The 26,592-nt window shown below is 49.8% G+C and overlaps 1 protein-coding gene across 2 annotated transcripts in view; it reads right to left on the bottom strand.

Annotated features, from left to right (window-relative positions):
* The window catches only part of brun (trafficking protein particle complex subunit brun), a 642,817-nt gene that overhangs the window by 348,804 nt on the left and 267,421 nt on the right, over positions 1 to 26,592 (bottom strand). For both annotated transcript variants that reach the window (XM_072289153.1, XM_072289154.1), the window contains exon 12: positions 13,102 to 13,324. In XM_072289153.1, coding sequence (XP_072145254.1) covers positions 13,102 to 13,324 — 223 coding nt within the window. The remainder of the gene's footprint in view (positions 1 to 13,101; positions 13,325 to 26,592) is intronic.

Here is a 26,592-nt window from a genome sequence, read left to right as displayed (position 1 = left end):
ACTGTAGTGGTGAAATCTGATAATTTATCTCGTTGACTTGATGCAGGACATCATAAGGCCCTGTGCAGTGAGAGAGAGAGGGGGGCTTCTGGGAATGGCCAACCCGAAGACATGGTAACCAAAGGAGCACCCAAGCACCTGGCGTGAACTTAACATCCCAATGGCACCAGTCATAACACTCTTCTTGTAGATGCTGCGAGGCTAATAAACGAGATCAGGCGACTTGACGTGCCATGTAAGCGTGATCGATGACTTCATGAGCGTACTCAGTTGCAACACGTGGCACAGAAGAGAGGATAGAGTCAAACCGTAATGTGGGGTTGCAACCGTACAGAAGATAAAAGGGTGAATATCTTTCGGTCCCATGGCGGGACGAGTTATACGCAAATGTCACATCGGCCAGTGTGGCATCCCAGTCGCGGTGATCATTGGAGACGTACATCGACGGCATCTCTGTGATGATTCGGTTAAGACGTTCCGTAAGACTGTTTGTTTGTGGGTGGTAGGCGGTGGACAGCTTGTGCTCAGTGGCACAAGAGTGGAGGAGGTCGTCGACAACTCAAGACAAGAACGAGCAGCCGCGGTCTGTAAGTAACTGTCGAGGTGCACCGTGTTGGAGAATGACGCCATGAAGGAGAAAATCGGCGACATCAGTGCGCAACTAGTCGGCGACGCCTTTGCGACATGCGACACTCGTAGCGTGTCGGGTAATACACTCGTAGCGTGTCGGGTAATCAGTAGCGACGGCTATCCACTTGTTCCCTTTAGTCATTGTCAGAAAAGGGCCAAGCAGGTCAAGGCCTACGTGGAAGAACCGTTCAGAGAGAACTTCAATTGGATGGAGTCACCCGACAGATGGCAGAGGAGGTTTCTTCCGGCGCTGACACAGTTCGCAAGTTGCGACATAATGACACAGGGAGCCGTAGAGACCCGGCCAGAAGAACTGGCGTTGTACGCAGTCATATGTCCGCAAAACTCCAAGGTGTCCCACCATCGGTGCATCACGAAGTTGTTCGAGAGCGACGGATTGCAGATGACGAGGAAGGACAAGGAGCAACTGGGGGCCGTCAGAGTCGATATTGAGACGGTAGAGGATGCCGTCGTGCAGAACGAACATGCGGCATGTGGTGTCAGTGCTGCCAGATTGTACTCTGGCGATGATGAACTGTGAGGATTCGTCGCGTTGCTGTTCAGCACGCATGTCGGTCATGTCAGTAAAAGCCACTACGCAGATCACAAGATCATGCACAGCAGGATCAGGGGGAACCACGGGGTGACGAGAGAGGCAGTCAGCATCCTTGTGGAGGCATCCAGTCTTGTAATTGACAATAAATGAAAATTCTTGGAGCCGCAAAGCCCAGTGGCCAAGTCGTCCCGTCGGGTCCAGGAGGGAAGATAGCCAGCAGAGTGCGTGAGTCTGTAACAACCGAAAATGTGCAGCCGTACAAATATGGCCAGAACATGGCGACAGCCCAAACTAAAGCCAAGCCCTCCCGCTCGGTGATGGACTAATTTCGCGCGGCAGGTGACAGCAGGCGGCTGGCGTAACCTATCACGCATTCGGTACCATTCTGTTGTTGGGCGGGAACAGCGCCGATGCCATGGCTGCTTGCGTCAGTGCAGACTTCGGTCGGTGCAGATGGATCAAAGTGGGCAAAGTATGGGAGGGGTGGTCAGAAATCCAATGAGAGCGGTGAACATGTGAGCCTGCTCCAGGCCTAATAAGAATGGCGTGTTCTTCTTTAGAAGATCTGTCAAGGGCAGAGCAATGTCGGCGAAGTTTTTGACGAAACGGCAAAAATAAGAACACAGGCCGATGAAGCAGTGCACGTCAGAAGCAGAACGTCGCACAGGGAAACTGCGCACGGTGCGAACGTTTTCCGGATCCAGTTGGACAACGGATGCGTCAACGAAGTGTCCTAACACGGTAATTTGACAGCGCCCGAATTGACACTTCGTGGAGTTCAGTTGGAGGCCGGCCTTTCGGAAGACCGCAAGAATGGCAGCGAGTCAGGTAAGGTGGCTGCCAAACGTGGGAGAAAAAACAATAACATCATCAAGGTAACAGAGACATGTGGTCTATTTGTAGCCTCGCAGAAGAGAGTCCATCGTATGTTCAAATGTGGCAGGAGAATTGCATAGGCCAAAGGGTATGACTTTGAACTGATATAAGCCATCCAGCGTGATGAAGGTAGTCTTCTCACGGTCCATTTTATCTACTGAAATCTGCCAGTAGCCGGATCAAGAAGTATTTAGCTCCGTGCAAGCAGTCCAATGCGTCATCTATGCATGGTAGTGGGCAGACGTCTTTTCGCATGATCTTGTTTAAGTGGCGATAATCAATGCAAAAACGCCATTTACCATCTTTCTTTTTCACAAGGACGACAGGCGAAGCACAAGGACTGGCTGATGGCTCGATGGCCCCTTTGCAGAGCACTTTGTCTACTTCTGATTGGATGACTCAACGTTCAGCATGCAATACACAATAGGGACGCCGACGAATAGGATCCATGTTTAAAGTGTTTATACAGTGCTGAACAATAGATGCTTGGCCTAAAGCGAAATCAGCGAAATCAAAGACGTCACTGTACGAATCAAGCAGGAGACTTATGTCTGTGGCCTGTGCAGAGGTGAGGTCAGGTGCAACGATTTTCGCGAAGTCATCCGTTAAGGAACCAGAGCTGTGAGCTGCAATTGGCGCTAATAAACCACTCTCGAGATTCAGACTCTCAATGTCAAATTCGGAACCACAAGAAACACTGGTCAAGAACATGACGGCCGGAATCACTTGAGGGCACAGGCTGAAATACAGAAGCGGTAGAATGACGTTGTTATTAGTAACCGTGACCAGCGTATGTGGAACAGCAATGTTCCGGTTCAAAAGCACGTTGATGATGGTGCGAAACACATATTTACTGTCGGGAACTTGTGGCTGAGCGGTCAAAGTGACATAACTGCCTCGGGTGACAGACGCACATCGTGAAGCGAGCACACATGCGGTGGGGTGGTGCTCGGAGCATCGGCGATTGAAGCAGTTCTAACTGAAGAATGCCGGTCATGCAGTCGATGAGAGCAGAATGAATGGATAAAAAGTTAAATCCAAGGATAACGTTGTGAGGGCAGTTGTCAATCACAGCAAAGAGAACAGAACTAGGGCAGCCGGCTATATTTAAACGTGCAGTACAGATTCCAAGAACAACGAGCATGCTGCCGTCAGCCACACGGAGCACTCAGGCAGCTGCTGGGGTGAGGACCTTTTTTAAACGTGTATGTAGGCTAGCACTCATCACAGATGCATGGGCTCCAGTGTCGGCGAGCGCTTGGAAATGTACGTGTAACAAGCATGTGACGCCTCCTCGGGCATAATCTTCGTTGGCCCGCCAGGCTCGGTAGGCAACATTGGTCACCGCACAGCAATAAACACCCGACGAGCACAGCTACTCGGCGGTCAGTCATCGTTCGTTACCACCATGCTGCGGAGCATCCGTCTAACGGAGGGTGCCTCGAGCCCTCCCTTGTTCACGAACCCGGGCAGATCGGGACAGTACGGCGTTTATTTTAAAGTCAATTACACTTCTCCTTGTGGACAGAGACAGAGGATTTGCTGTAGTAGGAGGCAATGCAGCCCCACCTCCAAGGGCTGAGGCGTTTCCTAGTTTTCCGAAACGGTGCAGCCAAAAGCCACAGGGGACGAAAGGCGACATGACTGCGGAAAACTGTAAGATGGGAGACATGTTTGCAGTGAACGAGACTGGCGTCCGCACGGCGATGGTGAGCGGCTGTACCACGTGTTCCTAGCAGAGTTGTCGGCGCTGCTAGACTTGGCAGTGGGTGGAACATTGCAGGCATTTCCATCAAAATGGCTCAGGTTAGTCGGCATGCGAGGTGTTGAGGGCCACAAGTTGCGATAGTATCGGGTGACATGACCAATGCGGCGACAGGTCAAACACATTGGCTGGTCGTCCACAGTTCTCCACTCAGTCGGGGTGTGATAACGCAGAGAGAAGCATCGGGGTGGAGCAAAAATAGTAGAAAGGTGTTAGTTAGCTCTGGGATTGGCGACAGCACACAGAATGTAAACCAATGTTTTCAAGTTCCTGGGGAACGATGGCTTGTATGAGGGGAAGTGAAAATGTGGCAGCATCAGGGCTACGTGAACAGAAAGCTGCGGGCGCCATCGCATCCAGTTCACGTCGAACGATTTGCACCACGTCCTTTGATGCCGACGCATGCTGCTGTGCGGGTTGATCTTCACATGCAGACGTTGCGGCAGTATTGGCAAGTCTGGCAAATGGTTGCAAGACGCGTCTGCTTTTGGCCTGCTTGAATTGTCAGCACTCTTTAATGAATGCATCAATTGTAGAGCAGCTTTCGCACATGAGCAGATTAAAGGCGTCATCAGCAATGCCCTTAAGCATGTGCTTGACCTTCTCAGCTTCTGTCATGCCGTGATCGGCTTTACGACAAAGTGCCAGCATGTCCTAGATGTACGAGATATAGGACTTCATGGGAGTTTGGGCATGGCAGCCCAGTTCCTGCTTTGCGGCCATTTTATGGCCGGCTGGTTTGCCAAACAACTCTGTCAATTTTTCTTTGCATTGTTCCCAGCTGGTTAGCTCCTCTTTGTGGTTTTCTTACCACACCTTTGCCGTGCCTTTCAGGTGGAACAACAGGTTAGCTAGCATAAGCGTAAGGTCTCTTCTGTTGATTCCACTCACGCGTTCGTGCATGGCCACCCACTCTAGAACGTTAGTGCCATTGGTCCCGCAGAAAATTCCAGGATCCTTGGGTTCGCACAATGACACCGAAGGTGACAGCAATGTAGCTGGCAACAGTAATGTAGGAGGCGGCAACGACGTTGATCCCGAGCGCTGACCATCATTCATGGTGCGGACGGTGAAGCGACGTCCATTGCGGAGCTCCGTTTCCAGCCGTGGTATCCCGCACCTCTCACCAATATGTTACGGGGATGTTGGGAGTATAGAAGAGTGTGTTTACAATATATATATACAAAATAAGTCAGAGTAGTTAAGATGGCTGACCATCAACAACAAGCAGCAGCCAGTATCGTGCTATCTTCTTCTGCTCTTCTTTCATCCTTCTGTAACAATACGACTTGGTTAACCCCCTTTCTTCTTGTTTACTGTCCTGTTCAGCAACACTGGGGACGAGTTACAACAAATGATTGAGGACCTTAATAGAGAGAGTATAAGAGCGGGGTTGGAAGATTAATATGCAGAAGACTAAGATAACGATCAATAGCCAGGCAAGGGAACAAGAGTTCAGGATCACCAGTCAGCCTCTAGAGTTGAAGGAGGACGTTTACCTAGGTCAATTACTCACAGGGGACCCTAATCATGACAAGGAAATTTACAGAACAATAAAAATGGCTTTAGAGTCCGTTCGGCAGACACTGTAAGATCCTGACTGGAAGCTTACCATTATCATTAAGAAGAAAGGTGTACAATCAATGCATTCTACCGGTGCTGACATATGGGGCAGAAACTTGGAGATTGACAAAGAAGCTCGAAAACAAGTTAAGGACCGTACAAAGGACGATGGAACGAAGAATGTTAGGCGTAATGTTGAGAGACAGGAAGAGAGCGGTGTGGATTAGAGAGCAAACAGGTATAACAGATATTCTAATTGACATTAAGAGAAAAAAAATGGAGCTGGGCAGGTCATGTAATGCATAGGTTAGATAACCGGTGGACCATTAGGGTTACAGAATGGGTGCCAAGAGAACGGAAGACTAGGTTGGGTGATGTAATTAAGAAATTCACAGGCGCGAGCTGGAACTGGTTGGCACAGGACAGGGGTAATTGGAGATTGTAGGGAGAGGTCTTTGTCCTGCAGTGAACATAAAATAGGCTGATGATGATGATAAACACACGCATGTGACAGAAGAAAAGCTCATTTTTGCAGCAAGTTGTAGATTCTCTCAAAGTAAACTGTGACCCATTATTAAAGACATTAGTACACTGACCAATTGTTACGAGTGTAGCCGAGCAGTTCCGAGAGGTGGACTGACTCTGCGGTCACCATCAACAGTGTGGGGTTCCCCTCCGTACTCTTGGGACAAAGGAACGACAACACAGTAGTGCAAACAATCACAAGGGCATTTGTTGCACCTTTCATAGATCAATGCCTGCTAGCCGAGTTGCTACCCACAAAACATGCCGATGGGCGCGCGACAAATCTAGAAGTCCGACTCACCGCGACCGGATAGCGAGTGAATATGTTCACCCCATGGTGGATCTGTTCGCCCCATGCGTTTTATTTTTTCCAAATACGGCCGAGAAGAGTCTGTTTCTGAATTACTGTGGACAAATGGCTTTTACACCCTTCAAACGAGGTGAAAAATAATACGCCTGCAGTTCCTTTACTCCTTGATAAACCGTAAATTTTCTTTAGATCCTAGTCCATACGTAACACTTTCCGCATCCAGGAAAACCCGTCATTCCCACCCCCTCGCTCTCTCCCCTTACGTTGCCAGGACAAACTTCTTTAAATTTTCATTCTTTCCTCGAACCATAGAAGCATGGAACCTCATCCCTTTCCATCATCTGAACTAACCTGAATCAATTGAAACTCATATTATTAGTATTTCCTAACTAACATTGCTGTTTCGTGTTGTTTCATTTCTTGAATTTCATATTTTTGCAATTCTGCCTTTTATACATGTACTTTTATTTGTTACCATGCCCCTCCTGCTTGGGCCACACGGCCTCAGTATGCTGTAAATAAATAAATAAATAAATCCCAACGCCTAGTCATTCGCGCGTACGGTCACGTGAACGGTGGCGCGTTCCAAGGCGGCCACGCAGGACGGTCTCGCAGAAGCATGGATCGGCGCACGCACGGCACGGCACGTCCGCACTGCTTGCTGTTCCGAACCAAAGAGGAAGCGCTTTCTCTTTAGGTGCCCAAGTAACCCCGCCTGTCGGCGGCGTTAGCAGCGCAACACTCGCGCCATCTCTCGTACTGCGCCTCAACCACTCCGACCGCCGCGGGCGCCAGGCCACGCGAGCCGTGTGGGAAAACAACATATCAGGGGACGCGTGAGAGTCGCGCATCCCCACATCCCCCCCAACCTTAAATCACTACATATTCCGGCGAGACATGTGACACGGTCTAACATCAACCCGTGCTTCGCGAACAAGATAGTACATGCAACAGTGGCCGCGCTGAGGAAATGTCCACACGTTGTCCATAGCATGTGAGCCGACATTGTCCTTGGGTACACCGCTGGCGTCCGCCGGTCACAGCAAAAGCTTTGCAGACTCGACGGCACGATTCCAGGCCAGGACTCCGGAAACGGCGATGCAGTAGTCGGAAAGAGCAAGCGTCGCTCGCGCCGACGCGCCCTGCTGGCGAGAGCCGCAGTAGCTGTCGGTGACTGCCGGCTCTTTTCTCCGCCGCCGAGGGTTGCGAGCTGGATACAGGCGGCCGCCGAAGTCGCTGCGCCGAACTCGCCACAGCATCACCATTGCCCGGTGGCTCGATCGTAGTCCGGGGCAGCAGCGCAGATGATGTGCAGGTGACGGCAAACCAGGTGCGACTCCAATCACGCTGCGTACGCTCAACACATTCGGCAAACACTAAAGTAGTGCAAGGGAGAGGAATTCTGCACGCGCATCGCCCACGTGGTACGATGTTCGACTCGGCTAGCAAAAGATCGGGCAGCTACTCAGATGCTAAGTTCACGTGAACGAAGCTCGCTTCCTTGAGTCGAACGAGTAATTTCAATTCGTGCGAAGCTAACTAGAATGAGGGAAGCAAATTGCAACACCTCAACGCCACGGTCAACCAGGTTGTGTCCCTCTACGTGCGACAGGCAGCTTCGTAAAGCTTTAGGCCTAAAGCGTCGCTACCCTGACAACAACCGGCATCCAAAAACAATACCCAAAATGAGCGCAAAACAGACAGCCGCGAGGAGACGTCAGCTCTGTGAGGTGGTCCTACTCCGCTCGGTGCACACAGCATCCGAGTTGACGGCGCCCACCGTCCCAGACAGTGTCAGAGCGCCCGGTGCCAGGCCGGAATACCAGTCAGCCCGTAATGGCACCCGCGGCCCGCGGCCACCCGGCTCCCAGAGCCGCGACTTCATCACAGTCAAAGAGATAGAAGAAGCTATTTACATAAGAAATTCGGACCACCCACGAGGCTTTCGTACTCACTCGCTTCAGGCTTGCGAATGCTCCGCGGGCGCTAAGCCTCGCTCTCCCAGGATGTAGACCACGTGGCTCGCGTACAGACGAATGTCATTAAAAAAACACTTACGAAAAGGCTTAGCATGTTGACATGTTCAAACACAGTTCAGCCACCATCGCCTCACTCAAGAAAGCACGCCGCCAACGCTAGCGATCAAAATCCACGCTAGCCCTACGCTTCGGTTCAAACAAAGGTCTCGAACGAAGCAAAACTGTTAAATCTATCGTCCGATGCCCCAAGAGGTACACGTTGGGCAGTACCAATAGGCTGTCGGTTGTCGGTGGTTAATCAAGTACAACAACCTTGACGCTATGGCTAAAAAGCAGCTTCAACAATCAAATTTTTAAAAAAATCAGCTGCCTATTTGCCTGGGGTAAAAAAAACATCCGTAGGCACCTCGATTGTTTATGTCAATGGTTTGTGTAAAGTAAAAAATTCAGCATGTTCAGCGCCCCTAGCAGAAAAAGCACAAATTAAAGTATGCGACCAAATTACAGTAGCTCCTCTTGCGCGCTTACGCTGAAACATGCCTCGATTGATTTTTCGCCCTCTATGGCCATTTGTTGAACTTAAGAGTGTGCGGGGCCTGCTTGTCTCACCCGCACCCAAGTAACCCCACAGCAGCGCAACACTCGCGCCATCTCTCGCACTGCGCTTGTACCACTCCGACCGCCGCGGGTGCCAGGCCACGCGGTGAAGCCGCACTGCAGGAGCTATGCAGGAAAACAAGATTTTAGGGGACGCGTGAGAGTCGCGCATCCCCACAACAGTTATGCCCAATGAGCCAAAACCAATGACATGCACTGCAGCACGACCGTACACCCGCGATCACGCTCGCAACTGATCCCATGTTTATTTTCTCCATCTTTACAAGTGGCACCATGCAACGGACAACAATCTTAAACGAAACCGTAACAGACCTCTCCCCTTAGACCATTCAAGAAAAACATTAAGGGGAGTGGCGTTGCACTGGCTTGCAGCTTCTGGTGCTTTTTCAAAACTGAGGCGTGCTGCATACTAAGTTGGGACAGTTCACAGCAGCCTCGTCTGTGCCACCAGTCACATTCACTGGTGCCTGAGTTTGCAGAAACAGCCAGATGAATATTGCACACAGTTATTGAACGGTTATCAATATCTGACGTTGTAGGAGGTTCAGGCTCCAATGGTACCGCAGTTGGAGCGGCGACTTCTTCGCATTGAGGACGTAGGTGGTCGCCGTGCCTATGCCAGACAGTGCCATCACTGAGACGGAAGGTAGCTGCTGACTGACCTGTGATGGTCACGACACATGCAGGTACCCACAGTGGGCCTTGACGGAAGTTCTTTGCAAGTACAGTGTTTCCCACATTTGGCAGTGGGGAATGGCACCCTCTGTTGGCATGTAGCTTCTGCCTAAACTGTCTCAGCAGGACTGAAGTGTGTAAACTTGAGCAAGTGCAAGTGCTCTCCAAGTGCCTAGATACGTTCCAGGCATTTCAGGAAGGAGATGAGAGTGTCAAGTTGCGGAAGTTTTGTCCCACGAGGTGGACGCTAAGGGCACTTCTCTGAAGCTGATTGTTCAGAACTACAGCCACCTTATCTCGTTTCTTCGTCCTAGCATCAGAAGAACCAAATGATGCGGGAGCCAAAGCCAGTGGATTTTTTAAAGTACTGTCAAAAATCAACACATACTTCACCCTCAGACTCCTGACACTCGTGTTTTCGCAATTAGAAACAGTAAGTAGTACTGCATAGCCGAAAGCAGCACTGAGATTTGATCAAGCAGCAAGAATGGTCAAGGTAGTCAGGGAGAGTTTTAATCGACTTAGGAAGGAAGGATTTTGCCAATTTTGGAGCGAGACACACGCAGAGGAGCGTGAATTGGAACTGAATGTTAAAGAAAAGGAAGCTCTTGCATAAAGATGAAGTAAGACTCATGACGGTATGACAACGGATCTGTACCCCACATATTTCCTTCGGCTCAGGACATGTACCACCAGCGGTTCTATGAGCTATTGGGCACAGTAGATTCCTCGCTGGGAAACAGGTATCGACCAGAAATGTGGCAGCACATTACACAGACTGAGCAGTTTTTGACCGGGAATGATGACAGCACATACCTGTTGAAGTTCTAAGGGCAGTATTTCGAGCCTGAATGCCTCAACATCCACCATAATATGCTTATAGATATAGCAAGGCAGCACAATACAGCCTTGAAAACGTTTCAGGATGTTGTAGAGATAATATTGGGCGATAACTGTGAGCAGCTGCGAGATATTTTGCCCGAGGTGGCTAAGCTTGTCAAAATTGCTTTGACTATCCAAGTCACATTATGCACACCTAAGAGATCATTTTTATGCCTCCGTCACGTCAAAACTTACCTGAACTCAACAATGGGGCAAGTGCAGTTAAATCACATAGCAGTTCTCCACAGGCAGAAAGAACTCACACGTAAAAAAAATCTCATTGACATCACGGACAAATTTATTCACAGATCAACTATGTGTACAAACACATTCTAAATTGTGCGGTAGCCTTGTATAGAAGGACAGCGAACTTCATCACTGTATAATGCACCAGCTTTATTCAAGCTGTCACAGCCCCTGAAATTAATTTATCCCCTCCCATAAAATCTGTATTTTGCCACTTCATTATTACAACCTCTGCCCTTTGAGTACTGTTCTTGTGTTTTTGTTTTGTATCGAGTTTGGTAGTTTGTTTACATTTTTGAAAGATGAAGAGTTTATGATCTGTCTTTTAGATTTGATGTTGTTAGCTTATTGTGCAAATGTTCGTACTGCCCAGTGTTCTTCAACATGAAGAGTTTAGAATCTCTTTTCAATTTTTGAATTGCTAGCTTATTGCGGAAATGTTTGTATTGTCCAGTGGTTCTTACAAATGAAGGCTTTGTGATGAGTTTGTAATATTTGAAATGTCAGGGTGTTGAGGAAATGTTTATGTTGCCCAGGGTTTTCTTTCAGTTTCATCATCATCATTATCATCATCATCATGGTTACGCCCACTGCAGGGCAAAGGCCTCTCCCATATTTCTCCAACAACCCCGGTCATGTACTAATTGTGGCCATGTTGTCCCTGCAAACTTCTTAATCTCATCCGCCCACCCAACTTTCTGCCGCCCACTGCTACGCTTCCCTTCTCTTGGAATCCAGTCCGTAACCCTTAATAACCATCGGTTATCTTCCCTCCTCATTACATGTCCTGCCCATGCCCATTTCTTTTTCTTGATTTTAACTAAGATGTCATTAAGTAGCGTTTGTTCCCTCACCCAATCTGCTCTTTTCTTATCCCTCAACGTTACACTCATCATTCTTCTTTCAGTTTGACTAGGGGCATTATAAATGTCTACCAAGAGTTTGTGCATTCTTTAGTTTCTTTTTCATTTATTTGTTTAGTATCTTAAGAACCAAGCGGTCATTCTTTTTAGCATATTCACTCAACTTTAGAAACAAAATGAGAATTGGGCCCCGGCCCACCCCCACCCAGCAGGTCGAAAACTTTGCGCCTCTGGAAATAGGACACAGCATGAATCAGCACAGGCAACAAGGCACAGTGCCACTTGCAGTTCTCCGCCACTGCCACCGCTGCACGCCATTGGACAACACTGTCTTCTCTGTTGTTCCCCTGAATGGTTGTAACTCTCGGAATGAGCCTAGAATCGGCCAATACGCCTCAACTCTGCTTGCCGAGTTGCTCCGCCCTGGGTGCGCTCGCGTCGACAATGCAAGACGAGAACCTCAATGCACAAGACAATGCGCTCTGTGTCCAGATACTCTCAGCCACGACCACTAGAGAGCTATCTTTGCCCTTAGCTGCAACACAAACTTTACCAGGACTTCTTAATGGACACTACAAATTGTAACTGACGTATATAGGCTTGCAGTCTCCCTTCTTTCTATACAAGTGCCTTCTGCAAATATTTCAATCGCGCTTCGCACAAGGAGGGGGGCCCTGTAGAAGCATGACTATAGCCTCGACATGAAGAAGACGACGGCTCACTTGCATGTAGTGTGTGAATAGAACACGCTGACGTGCTTGACCTGAGCGGCCACGGTATCGGCCGCTCCCGAGATCCCGTGGCACTGTGGCCAGTGGGCCTAAATAAAAAGTGGCTATGGAGACGATCTCCTTGCGCCACCTCCCACAAATGTAATGACTCCAGTTCTATCGATCTCTTCCTTGCTTTCTTTACTCAATACTCAAATACCTCTAGCATACTTCGACAGCTGACCAGTCCCCCCGCACCTGACCACAGTGCCCTATCTCAACCTAGCGGATGGATTGTGCAAGGCGACACTTCTGGGCAAAGAGAAATGCCTAACCCTCTTCACACCTCCCTGGTTTAGCCAGCCTACGACCGCTGAAGCCTGTTTACCATGATGCAATTTTTCGGTCGTATGCAATTAAACTTGTAGGTGTCAACCCTGCATTTAGTGTACAAGTTGCCAAGTTTAGCTATTTGCTCCAAAGTGCCTACTTTTGAAGGCTCGTGGCTGGAAAATTGTTGGGTTGGCTGCTTGGCTACTTTTAAAATGAAAATTTTTCTGAAGAACTACAGACAAGACAGACAAGACCTGCTTGAGAAGGTCGGTCAGTGGCCCGGCGATATCCGAAAAATTTTCAACAAACCAACGAAAATAGGAGCACGAGCCCACGAAGCTGCACAAATCTTTTGCTGAGCAGGGTACAGGAAAACTATTGACTACGTAAATCATATCTGGACCGGCAGCACTGACAAGGTGGCCAAGAACTTTGGCTTATTTTATTTCATTTTCAATTTCACCACAAGGCCATTTGAAGACAGAAGGACAATGCTTAGGCAAATCCATGCACTAAACACAATTCCCATGCTGCCTGCAGCATTGGGAGGCCGCAGGAAAGTGCACCCACCATGTGCTGGACGGCTAGCTCAGTGGGCAGTGGGTTGCAGAGCTGCAAGGCGACCGCGGCCACCTCGCCCTGCACCCAGAGCAGTGGTGCTCGTCCCGGCCGCCGGTGTGGCTGCAGGGGTGAGAAGATGAATGGGCTGCTGCCCCCAGCGCTGGAGGCCACCTGCGAGGAGCCCAGCCGCATCGGTCGCAGGTGTGGGGCCGGGGCCTGGGGCTGGAACCTCCTGCACAGCACAGCTAAGCATTCGTCACACAATGTCCAAGTGCAGCTCTTCGAAGACATCAAGTTAATCGCAATTCTTATTCTGTTTCAAGCATTACTCATAGAAACAATATTCCTTGCAAGGGTGCTTATTTACAGGCAAACATGCCGCAGTCTTGGTGCAGCCACGGAACTGTTGATGACAAGCGTGCATCACTTGGGTATCACGTCGCCTTCACTGTACTCTAATGGCCTTTCAAATGTGACCGCAAGCAGTGCACATGCAGGAAACATTTTGCCATTTCAAACAACAGAATGCTGTTCGAGTGCTCAAAAGCTGCAGGAAACAAGGACTCGATTATCTTCTTCATCATGTATCACCACTGCACACAAGTACATATTGCTACGAGGCACTGCAGCACACAATGAACAGAGGACTGACAAAGACAACGATCACCGATAGTCGTGCGATGGGCTCCATTTTGTATGCCTGTCTCCTGCCCATTGTATATATCTTGTGAATATATTGCTACGGCACAATATGCGCGATCACGAAAGGCCAGCAGTGTGAAGACGACGACGACGATTAGAAGCTAGCGCGGGCTGTTGCCTCTTGGCCAAGCGCAGCGTATTTTCCTTGTAAATATATTTGTACATAGCTTTTCGTCTGCGTCTTCCTACGTAACATATCTGGTGGAGGTGGACGTTCCCTGTACCTCGTCACGGAGCTTCGCAGTGGACGGTACGTCGAGCCTTCCTTCATGGCTCCCGGCGACGACAACCCGACTCCGCCGGCTCCGACACCTGCTGCCACTTCGACGACCTACATCACTCTCCCCGCTGCCCGTGATCCTGGCGTATTCTCGGGCCAAGATGGGGAAGACGTCGATGACTGGATCAGCCTGTATGAACACGTCAGCCGCAATAACCGGTGGGACCCTACTATTATGCTCGCCAACGTAGTCTTTTACCTCGGTGGCACACCTCGAGTTTGGTATCGCACGCACGAAGATGAGCTCACCAGTTGGGATTCACTTAAGACACAGCTTCGAGACTTGTTCGGCAACCCCTACGGTCAACAACTTGCCGCGCAGAAGGCGCTTTCCGGCCGTGTGCAGACGTCAACAGAGCCCTATGTCACGTACATTCAGGACGTCTTGGCTCTGTGCCGCAAAGTTGACACCCACATGACTGAGTCAGACAAGGTTTCCCACATCCTCAAAGGCATTGCCGATGACGCCTTCAACTTGCTCGTTTGCAACAACGTAGCGACGGTGGATGCTGTTATAAGAGAGTGCCGCCGCCTGGAACTCGCCAAAAGCCGACGTATTGACCAGCAGTTTGCCCGTCTGCCCAACACCCCAGCGACATCTTCCTGTGCCGACGCTCCTCGTCCCAACAACACTGCCGATGTTACCAGGATCGTCCGGCGTGAGATCGAGGCCGCCTATCCGGCTGCCTTCGACTCCAGTCCCACCAACACATCTGCAGTCACGGTCTCACTGATCCAGGCAGTTGTCCGCCAGGAGTTTGAAAACATGGGTCTTCACACCATCTGCTCGGCCCATCGCCCTAATACCCGCCCGGCTTCTTCGATTTCGCCCCGTCCCGCATCTTCTTACCCACCACGTTTCCGCAACCCATCTGAATGGCGCACTGCTGACGACAAGCCTATTTGTTTCCACTGCCATCGAATCGGGCACATTTCTCGGCACTGTCGTAGTCGCTGGAGTTCCCCGAGCCGGCCTACTTATACTGCCTACTCTCGCCCCTCAGGTGGCCCTTCTCGTCCCTATGCCGCACGCTCCGATAATGCCGCCACTGATTCTCCTGCAACGAACCGCCCCTATTCTCGTTCGCCTTCGCCCCAACGACGACAATCTCGCTCTCCCCAGCCCCGTCGCTCCTATTCGCCGACTCCCTTCGGACGCCGCTCCCAGCCGGAAAACTAGACGATGCAGCGCCTCGAGGTGACGCTGCATTGCTCCCTACGCCGCCAAATCCTCTACTGACTTTGCCCACTCATCTGAACCTTCTTGACGTGCAAGTCGACGGTGTTTCTGTGTCTGCTCTCATAGACACTGGGGCGCATTTGTCCGTAATGAGCGCTGACCTTCGTAACCGGCTCAAGAAAATTATCACGCCCGCCACGACGCCTGTTGTCCGTGTCGCCGATGGCGGAACAGCCCCCGTAATTGGTATGTGTACCGCCCGCGTCTCCTTCGCCGATCGCTCAACAATCGTGCTATTCACAGTCATCGCCCACTGTCCCCACGACATCATCCTCGGCTTAGACTTCCTTTCCGCACATTCTGCTCTCATCGATTGTTCCGCCAGTACTCTCCGCCTTGACCTGCCTGTTCTGGATCCTGCTGAACCACACCCCAGTCGCCTCAGTTCCGCCGACTTCGTTCGCTTGCCACCTTCGGCACTGACCTACGTTGACCTAGTGTCATCCCCACCAGTCCCCGACGGTCACTACATCGCGGCTCCTATGCAAGACGTCCTCCTTACACATGGGATCACAGTACCCCATACAGTTTTATCTATTACGGCGAATTGCGTCTGCCTGCCAGTGGTCAACTTTGGCTTGACGACACAAGTGCTGCCACGTGGGATGTCTTTGGCCCAGCTTTGTTCATTCGAGGATCACTCAGTAGCATCCATTGCAGTAGACGACACTTCATCCGATACTCCTCTACCATCGCAGTCGGCAAATTGTACCATCGCTGACTTACGGAAAATGATTGCCCCCGACTTGCCCTCCGAGCACGCTCGTGAACTCTACCGCGTTCTGTTTTCCTACCACGATATTTTTGACTTTAACGATCGTCCTTTAGCCCAAACTACAGCTGTCAAACATCGCATTAATACCGGCGATGCCCCTCCTATTCATCGCCACCCGTATCGAGTGTCACCAGCTGAGCGTCAAGTTATTCACGCAGAAGTTCGCAAAATGCTTGCCAAGAACATTATTGAACCATCATATAGTCCATGGGCGTCACCTGTAGTACTGGTCAAAAAGAAGGATGGCTCATGGCGCTTTTGCGTGGATTATCGGCACCTTAACAGGGTTACCAAAAAGGACGTGTATCCCCTACCTCGGATTGATGACGCCCTTGACTGCCTCCACGGTGCTCGCTATTTCTCTTCTATTGACCTTCGCTCCGGCTACTGGCAGATTGCCGTGGACGATCTCGACCGCGAGAAGACTGCTTTTGTCACACCCGACGGTCTTTATCAATTCAAAGTGATGCCGTTCGGTCTATGTAACGCCCCTGCCACTTTTGAACGCATGATGGACTCCCTTCTTCACGGTTTCAAATGGTCCACGTGCCTGTGCTACTTGGACGACGTTATCGTATTCTCCCCAACGTTCGCTACGCACCTCGAGCGCCTCTCAGCAGTCCTGGACGTTTTTCGGCGAGCCGGTCTGCAACTCAACGCATCGAAGTGCCAATTCGGCCGTCGCCAGATTACCGTCCTTGGACATCTCGTTGACGCGAACGGAGTGCAACCGGACCCAGGCAAGATCCATGCTGTTACGCACTTCCCTGTTCCGAAGTGTGTCAAGGATGTGCGCAGCTTCATCGGCCTTTGTTCGTACTTCCGCCGTTTCGTGAGAAATTTCGCCGCCATAGCACGACCACTAACCGACCTTTTGAAAAAAGACGCTCCTTTCCAGTGGGGCGATAACGAGGCCTCTGCATTCTCTCATCTAATCGACATTCTCACAACGCCTCCCGTTTTGGCCCATTTCGATCCTTCTGCGCCTACCGAAGTCCGTACTGATGCCAGCGGTCACGGAATTGGAGCAGTACTGGCACAACGCCAGCGTGGCCACGACCGTGTTATCGCTTACGCCAGCAGGCTCCTCTCACCCGCGGAGCGCAACTATTCCATCACTGAGCGTGAGTGTCTGGCCCTAGTTTGGGCGGTTGCGAAATTCCGCCCATACTTATATGGCCGATCCTTTTCCGTTGTCACAGACCATCACGCGCTTTGCTGGTTATGCTCACTGAAAGATCCTACAGGAAGACTTGGTCGCTGGGCCTTACGCCTCCAAGAATATTCGTATACTGTCACCTATAAATCTGGCCGACTACACAAGGACGCTGACTGCCTGTCTCGCTACCCGGTCGACGAGCCTGACGACGCCGACAGTAGTAGCGCCAACGGCATTTTCTCTGTCTCTGCCTTCGGTAACATCGCCGATGAGCAGTACCGAGACCTATCGCTGCGAGCACTTATCGAGCGTCTGCGCTCTACACCTACCGACGCATCCGTTCGCCGATATGTCCTCCAGGGTGGCATTCTGTATCGAAGGAACTTCCTCCCTGACGGCTCTGACCTTCTTCTTGTCGTGCCAAAACAGCTACGACAGACTGTGCTCTTTGAGATGCATGACGCACCCACTTCAGGACATCTTGGGGTAACCCGCACGTACGACCGCGTCCGCCGCCGCTTCTATTGGCCTGGTCTCGCTCGCTCCGTTCGACGCTATGTTGCTGCCTGTGATCCCTGCCAGCGTCGGAAGACACCTCAGGTGCTACCTGCCGGTCATCTCCAGCCGATCACCGTCCCTGTGGAACCGTTCTTTCGTGTTGGATTAGACCTGCTCGGTCCCTTTCCCACGTCATCTTCTGGGAACAAATGGGTAGCCGTCGCGACTGATTACGCCACCCGATACGCTATCACTCGGGCTCTCCCTACCAGCTGCGCCACTGACGTCGCGGACTTTCTCTTGCGTGACATTATCTTGCTTCATGGCGCCCCGCGACAGCTGCTTACTGACCGTGGTCGAAACTTCCTCTCGAAAGTTATCGCTGACATTGTGCGTTCCTGCTCCATTCAACACAAACTGACTACTTCATACCATCCTCAAACCAATGGCCTGACAGAGCGGTTAAACCGTACTCTTACCGATATGCTGGCCAAGTACGTTTCCAAGGACCACCACGACTGGGACATTGCCCTTCCTTACGTAACATTTGCGTACAATTCTTCCCGGCACGACACCGCCGGATTTTCTCCCTTTTATCTACTGTACGGTCGCGAACCTACCTTGCCCCTAGACACGGCACTTCCTCCTGCTGCGGTCTCAACAAGCGAGTATGCGCGCGACGCCATCGCCCTCGCTGACCATGCACGCCAGCTTGCCCGTGCTCGACTGACGGCCTCACAGACCACTCAGCAGTGTCAGTACAACGCCCGCCATCGTGACGTACAGTTTTCACCTGGTGCGCTCGTGCTCCTGTGGTCGCCCTCTCGTCACGTCGGACTTTCAGAGAAGCTCCTTTCGCGATACACAGGGCCCTACCGCGTGCTGCGCCAGGTGACGCCTGTGACTTACGAAATTGCTCCTGTGGCCTCAACCTCGTCCTCTCCTGTGGCATCTAGTGATGTCGTACACGTCAGTAGGCTCAAGGCCTACTACACTGCTTCCGAGTCCGATCTTTAGTCGCTCCGGGACGGCGCTTTTGCAGCCGGGGGTAGTGCTACGGCACAATATGCGCGATCACGAAAGGCCAGCAGTGTGAAGACGACGACGACGATTAGAAGCTAGCGCGGGCTGTTGCCTCTTGGCCAAGCGCAGCGTATTTTCCTTGTAAATATATTTGTACATAGCTTTTCGTCTGCGTCTTCCTACGTAACAATATTGTCAATCGTCTTTTCTCCCCGTAACAATATATATTGCCATATGTGGGATTCAAACCCACGTTTTCCCATTATGTGTGCGATGGCTTACTAAATGAGCTACCACGGCACTGTTTTCCCACCCACTTTCCATACTATTTGTGTATGTGTACGACATCTAGCCATTATATCCACTTGAACCCTATTAAAATAACATGGGATATAACGAAATAAATGCTATTTATTCCCATTGAAGTCCCCATAGAGATCCATGACTTTAAAGTCTTGTTTTAATGAAGTTGTTTTGCCAATGGACATAACAAATCAAATTTGTCTCAAACTAAAGATACAGACAGTCGTGCATCTAGCATATCACTTTCCATCGGGTTCTGCACTCATTTGGTACAGCAGTTCAAAATTTCCGTATCAAATACTCTATTGAGCAACACTGGTCTTCCTCGCTGCTGTGTGTAGTCACACGGCGAGTGACTGTGCTCAAACAGCACATCTCTCTTATCTGCTATCTCTCGCTGTGGTGTGTAGCTGGTGGAGCAAGGCGCACCCCTTCCGAGATCTTGGGAGGCTCTGTTTCAGCAGTTCCACGCAGCTGTGTGGAAGCTACAGGGTTCTTTGACCCCTCAGGAGGGTGAACATTCCTTAAAGATGTCCTTTTGTGCCCTGTATTGTGTCAGCACTGAGTGCCGCAGTGCAGGTGGCAGCAGCATCTATGAGCACAGTGCCACTTATAGCGGGATCAGCTGTTGTGATAGCAGCGGTAGAAAATCCGCTCCTTATTCACTCTGACACTGAAATGGTAGGTGCCTTCAAAATATTTTGATGCAGAAGAGAAGGAGGGTTGTGGAGACAGCGTAAGCAGAGAATTCAGAAGGAGCATTTGGCAAGTGTTGCACAGGATGGTGGCGCCATCTGTCAATCCCTCTTGTAACATCCACATGTACAGTGCTCACGGATTGAAATAGGACACGGAGCATTTAGTACAACCCTACATATGTGCAAACTACGCGAGAGCACAATGTCATGTCGCTAGGAATTTGGTCACCATAGGTGACGAGGGCTCCGATGTAAGTGTACGCGCCAGAATTACGTCGATGTGACACGAACTGCAGCTGGTTGAAGCGAAAGTATGCGCATTACTTAGCCCTAAATTGACGCATTTCATTCCGTGAGCACTGTACACAGTGCGCTCACTGGCATTCTAACTGTAGCCGTTAAATGCACCCCTTCCGCACTGTTCCAAGCATGTTCAATGCCAACTTTTTCGTTGCGTTCTCGTAAAAGAGCAGCTTGGAATGATGCCACACTAGCTAGTCTGCGGACCGCATTTTTCTGAAGGAGGGAGTCCTCCACGGTTTTGTGGCTGTTACAACTACACATGTGAATTCAACCTCTATCAAAGCAATCACTTTTTGTAATATTAAATGCAAATTGATGTCTATACAACAGAGTTGCATTAATTTTTTTTTTCTTTGCATGATTTTATCCGAACAAGTGGACTCTATTTTCAATATTATAGAGCCTCAATAAATATTTTATTAAAAACAAGGCAATATCAGGAATGAACTGCAGCTGCGACATGCAGAGAAGGTTCTAAGAAAACACCTGCTGACAAGACCACTTGTCATGGCGATTTAGACATGCAACGAGTTAACTATGGCACTACATCCGGTAGAATTAGCACTTGCAAATCTGTAGCCTTGGCTCTGCTGCGAGGAACTACTGAAACAGAGTGTAGCTGTGCAGTGCCACATATTGATGTTGATGCTTGTGCATGGTGCGCTATAGAAAACAGTGCCTCCACTTCTATGTTTACTGCGGTGTATACCACACTGGCAGGTGCACTAGGCGTGACCTCCGAGACTGCGTTATCTCAAAGGTTATTAGCCAGCCAAGCTAAGCCAGCACAATCACACAGCAGGGTCACGGCAGATGTGGGGCCATGAGAGAGTGGCAAATTTGATAGTTTCACTTTCACAGGCCGAATGCTTCTGCATATGCGGCTGATAGTACTTCTGGTGCTGTGCCAAGGTCTGCCGGCCATATACTTCGACGAGTTCACGAAAGTGAAACCATCTACGAAAGTTACCCAAGAATACCATTCCAGCTGTGCAGTTCGCATACCCTTTTGTGTGCCACGTGCTGCTCAAACCTGACTCACATCCCAGCCGTTCCCTTTAACTGTGTAGCTGTTTCACGACAATATGAGCGAGCCAAGTGGGAAGCAGAAGCAAAAGATCACCACATCAGAACAGACGAAGGCTATTGTAAAGGCTGTCACAGCTGGTGCTAAAAAGTTGCAAGTTGCACATGCTGGAGAGTCTCTTGCTGTTGTTTTGGTGTTGTTTTAATAAAATTTCACCACATATTGTTAAGAACGGCCAGCTGAAGTGCAAGTTTTGCCGGCCAATTTCGACAGTGGCGGCAACTTTCCTTGGTGTTACGTTCTAGCCTCGTCGCCGTTGTAACTGAATGAGTTCGACGAAGCAGGCTTTGTGCCGCAACACGACACCGCCTACCCAGGTCGGCCGCGAGTGGGGGAGATGCCGCGGGACCGTCTTCGAAGGCCTCTTCCCAAGTGCCGTCCAAGAGGCAAGACAATGGGCGCGCGGCCGCACTGTCGGGGTCAGCTCCGAGTTCTATGAAGTGCGTGTGACGTCTGTTCCGGACCGTGAACCTGTGTGTGCGTGTGCGTGTGTAAGCCGTCCCGCGGAGAGGCAGCATGTTTACAATGACTGGATGAACGTTTCCATCACTTGGGTATTGGGGGGGAGGACCGAGTGTTTATAAACCGCTGTTGTGCGGCTGCTCAGGACACTCTCTCAAGCAGTCATGTTAGACTGACACCTCTCTCAAACAGTCATGTTGGACTGATGTACTTTCTCTTGCAGTCATGCTAGACTGATGCAGATACTGTAAATAAACCCATATTCCTCGTTCTCGATGAGAAGCAGTCCTTCCCTTCATCAACGTCCTCAGCGTGGATTAGTCGGACGACGGCATGGGCCAGCTACCTTCTAATTCATGCCCGACTCCAATCTTGACAACGGATCACGAGGGATGGGATTGAACCCCCAATCCTGACAATATGCAGCAGCATAGCAGTTTGGCATGCCACGGAGCCCTAGAGTTCTTTGCACGTTTCGAGTTTTGCACACCATTGAGCATTTCATGCAATAAAGGGCAATAGTCAATATAATAATGTAATAGAAATAACGAAGTCGTTTTGGCTTCCCCTTCAACTTTGTTATAATGATGTTTGCAAAGATGTGTGTGTGTGTGTACGTGCGTGTGTGTACTCTCATTACTTTGAAAATAGAAGGCCGCTGGCCGCACACGGCCCCACAGAACCTTTCCAAAATTCCACCAGTAATATTCTCAGTCACTTCGTGAGCATCAGCAGCAGACACAATTGCATGCACAGGCAACAGCACTACTGGCATTGTGCCAAAACAGTATGCACAAAGTCAAGAGGATTGATCCTAATGCAATATTTGAAGTGAGTGTTCTCTATAGTTAATTGGGTTTGAATTCATTTGAGTTGATGTGATGCCTACTGATTACATTTGGGAGAGTTTTGGTTTGGAGTTGTCTTCATTTAACCTCTTGAGCTTTGGTAAGGCTTTTTTTGTGAGGTGGTAGTAGTGTTTGTCTAGCTAGTTTAAAGTATTGGGTGATTTCCTGATAGTTGATGAGACCTTCCTCTGTGCATGCCAGACTCGAGTTGTTGCTCACAGCTCGGCCAATAGGTCCTCGAGCCATATTGTGAGTTGCCTCGATTCCAGGGTTTCCAGAGCGAGTCAGTACCCAGATCCGTTCCACGTCCCCCCTCAAAAATATGGCGAGAGAGCCACGATGGAACACATCTTTTGCGACCACCCCACAAACTTACCACCTGAAGAACTCCACAAGCTTGTAGGCTCGCAAAAGTGGCAGACCCTGCTGGTCAGCTCTGATCCAGAAGTACAAATATGGGTCAAAGCGCGAGCCCAAAATGTTGCCTTCAGGACAGACTAAGGGCCATCTGGTGGAGTCACCAAACCCATCATTCCCAGTATCAAGAATAAAGCTTTATGACTGAGTGCTCTCTAGTAAGGTAATGCCAGAATGCAGTGTTGTTGAGCGTAAATACGGGCGGTAATAAATGGAGTGGGCAGGACAGACGCTCACTTACAACTGAAGGTTAATGAAAGGTACGGTGTATTGAAATAAGGTAATGTGTCGTGCGGGGGCGAAAACATGGCTCTTTTTGCGATGACGGCCGGGAGTGCTGGAGCACGCCGGTCTACTACAGCGCCATCTGTCGCTGCAGCCTGGAGTCATTGCTGGCAAGAGGAAAAATAATGGTGCAACACAGGGCCTCCAGGATTGGCAGTTATGGTTGTCGTGGAGGTCATGCATGTACGTCTGCAGCTCGCCGATTGCTTGCTGTGGTTTTTCCTGCCGCCTTCGCACATCCTTTATGTGCACGGCAAGCACTCGGTTTGCAAATGTACTTTGTGTGCATGTGATAGTGCATGTGTCTGTGTGCGCACATGCATTGAAGTTCCAGTATAACGATCACAACTCCAAGCTGCTTTAGATCGGGCACATTGAGAACGTTGGCTGTATTCTTGCCCTTCGGCGCCCTTTTACGGAGAGAAATATGTAAACGTTAGTGGCTGCATTCGTCGCAGAGCAGTATATTTTTTTCTTCAGTGAAACCTGGCGACCGCTTTTCAGGCTGATACAAAATGAAAGCAATCCTGTGCAACCGACCAGGCACAGTGCAGGTGCTCTTTACAGGCTTTTCATCCTCGTGTCTTTCGAAATACTAAAAACGTATGCATGCTTACCGAACGGAATGAGCTGACGAGTGTTTGTTTGTCTTCTGCAACCGAAATGCTGAGCCATTGGCTAAGCAGATGATCAGGAACACTGCATGATCTGTTGCCGGGAATATGCAAGCATAGACGGCGTTATTGATGTATCTAACAGTTTGTATTATTTATTTTTTTGCAAATTATAAGAATTTCAGTTGTGTTAGCGTCTTAGTTTATAAATGCAGAAAGTTTTGCACAACATGTTTAAATTTCGCGAGCTAGGCATGCCGGTCGATCGCAGCGCCCTAATGGTGGCATCATCGCAGAAGCGTCCCCAGTTCTCCCATTGTTTTTCTGTACGCACGACGCACTGCCCCATTTCATACATCATATGAAAGGTTTTCCAGGGAGCAGAGGGCCGCACATGCACAGTCAAAAGGCTGATACAAAGCTCATGCATAATCGCATGCAAAAATTGTAAAAAATGCTAATGCACAAGGAGATACCTAATTTCTTTATCCATCAAGGCAACTGATGGGGCACTGACACACATGGCAGATTGTGCATATATCTGACCAGCCTCAATAATTTCTCTCACCTGTCTGTCATTAGACTTATTTAAAATGGGTGCATTTCTAAATGGCGGAGCGCAACCGCAATTTTTGATGTGTGCAGGTTGGTGCATACCTGCCGCAACAGCCTTTAAAGACAACGAGTGCTCTCCGAGTTGGTCCTTTATACATCGACCTGTTAGGCCAATGTAAACTTTATTGCGGCGGAGCATAATCTGGTAAACGACCTCAGTGGCGCAAGACACAAGGAGGTTTACGTGTCTCTTCTCGCATGCATGTTTTGCACTTTTCTTTTCGCTCCGATTACATATTAGATAGCACAACCTCGCAAGTTTACAAGGGGCTGTGAAAACTACACCCACCTCATGCTTGCATCCTACTTTCTTCAGGTTGTGCGAAACTGCATGTATGTATGGCATCACCACAACCTTTCTTGGTTTTTGCTTTTTTTTTTTTGTGGTTGCGGCAGTTGCCATTTAGAGCTTCTTTAAAAGAAACCATGAGCGACCACGAAAAGGCTAGAGGGAAAACCTGAGCTTTTGAGACGTGACCCCTGCAAACTGAAGCTGTGCTCAACCTTGTGCATAAAGACTTTCTCAAAGCCGAATTCAGGCACGACAAAGCAATCCCTTGTTTGATGAGCTTAGTATATGAGGAGTCACAAGGTCGAAGGCTTTTCTTGGTGCATGGTAAATATTCCCAACAAATATGGTTGTCCCATTTAAAATACAAAGTGAGGTCTAAAAACTGCAACTGTGAAATCGGTGGGAATTCCCATTGGTGGGAATTTCAAGGGTAGAAGACAAAGAACATGAAGCATCATTAAAAAGGTCTAACACGCTATTAGAATCTGATAGGGGTGTTTGGTCACTCGGTACACTTAAAAAACAGTCATCAACATATCTGTACACTTTTAAAATGTTTAACACCCGAACCTTCTCGAGTGAGGCTAGATTAGCAGGACTCTTTGAGGAACTATCAGACATTGTTTGGGATATCATCGGCCTTAGTGAGATTAGAACTGGCGAGGCTTATACACTGATATCAAGACGAAAAAATGGCACTGGGCAGGCCATGTAATGTGCAGGTTAGATAACCGTTGGACCATTAGGGTGACAGAATGGGTACCAAGAGAAGGGGAGCGCAGTAGAAGACGGCAGAAAACTAGGTGGTGCGAAGAAATTAGGAAATTTGCGGGTGCTAGTTTGAATCGGTTGGCGCAGGACAAGGGTAATTGGAGATCGCAGGGAGAAGCCTTCGTCCTGCAGTGGACATAAATAGGCTGATGATGATGATGATGACATTCTACAACACAAGCAGGCGGGCGGTTCCACTGTTCGATTGCATAGGGGGAAAATGAGTTTTAGAATTGTTTAGTTCTGGCATAAAATGGCCTAATCACTTTCTTGTGGTTTAATCTTGATGATCTTTGTGGTGCAGACAGTAAAGTATGATTCACGTGGCAATCCAATTTTGTTGTAATAAAGCAATTACAAGAATTTCAACCTGGTGATCTGCCTGCGTAACTGGAGCGGTTCCAACCTATGTTGCCTTAGCATATCAGTAACAGATGAATGTTTTTGATAATCATATGAGATGAACCCCATTTCCATGGAGCTGGACACAGGGGCCAGCATGCCAGTCATGGCTGGGAAGCTGTTCAAGCGTACTTTCCCCAGCGTGTCCATCGAGGCTTCGGGCATGATGCTGCGCAGCTACTCCGGGGCAGCTCTCCCAGGTCCAGGGTCAGGCATAAGTCAGCGTTTGCTTTGGCGACAGGGAGACCACCCTTCCCCTTTATTTCCAAGGCGTCGTTGCCGACACTGCCTCAAGCCCTCCCTCATTCACAAACCAGGGTGGATCATGACACTAGTGACGAGTACCCACGGATCGTCCCACGCTGCCCTCTGTTGCTGCTGCCATGCTGCTGTACGGAAGGCTCAAGCCATTCGAGGGAGATGGGTACGCCTGGCCAGTTTACGAACAGCGAGTCCAGGTGTTCTTTCGGGCAAATGACACACCCGAGGCCAAACAGCGGGACATTTTCCTGGCCAGCTGCGGGACCCGCGTCTTCAGTCCCCTGCACAACCTTCTCAAGCCAACCACACTGCATGTTAAGACTCTAGGTGAACTGCTCACCATACTGCAGTCGCATTTCAACCCAGCACCGTCCACACAAATGGAGCGTTTCCACTTCAACAACCAGAGCCGTCGGGAAGGAGAGACTCTGGGGCAGTTCGTCGCTGTGCTACGAAGGTTAGCCA

Source organism: Dermacentor andersoni, chromosome 7 (genome assembly GCF_023375885.2).
Source record: "Dermacentor andersoni chromosome 7, qqDerAnde1_hic_scaffold, whole genome shotgun sequence".
NCBI lineage: Eukaryota > Metazoa > Arthropoda > Arachnida > Ixodida > Ixodidae > Dermacentor > Dermacentor andersoni.
The sequence above is the reverse complement of the archived record's forward strand: the minus strand, read 5'-3'. Positions and strand labels throughout refer to the sequence as shown.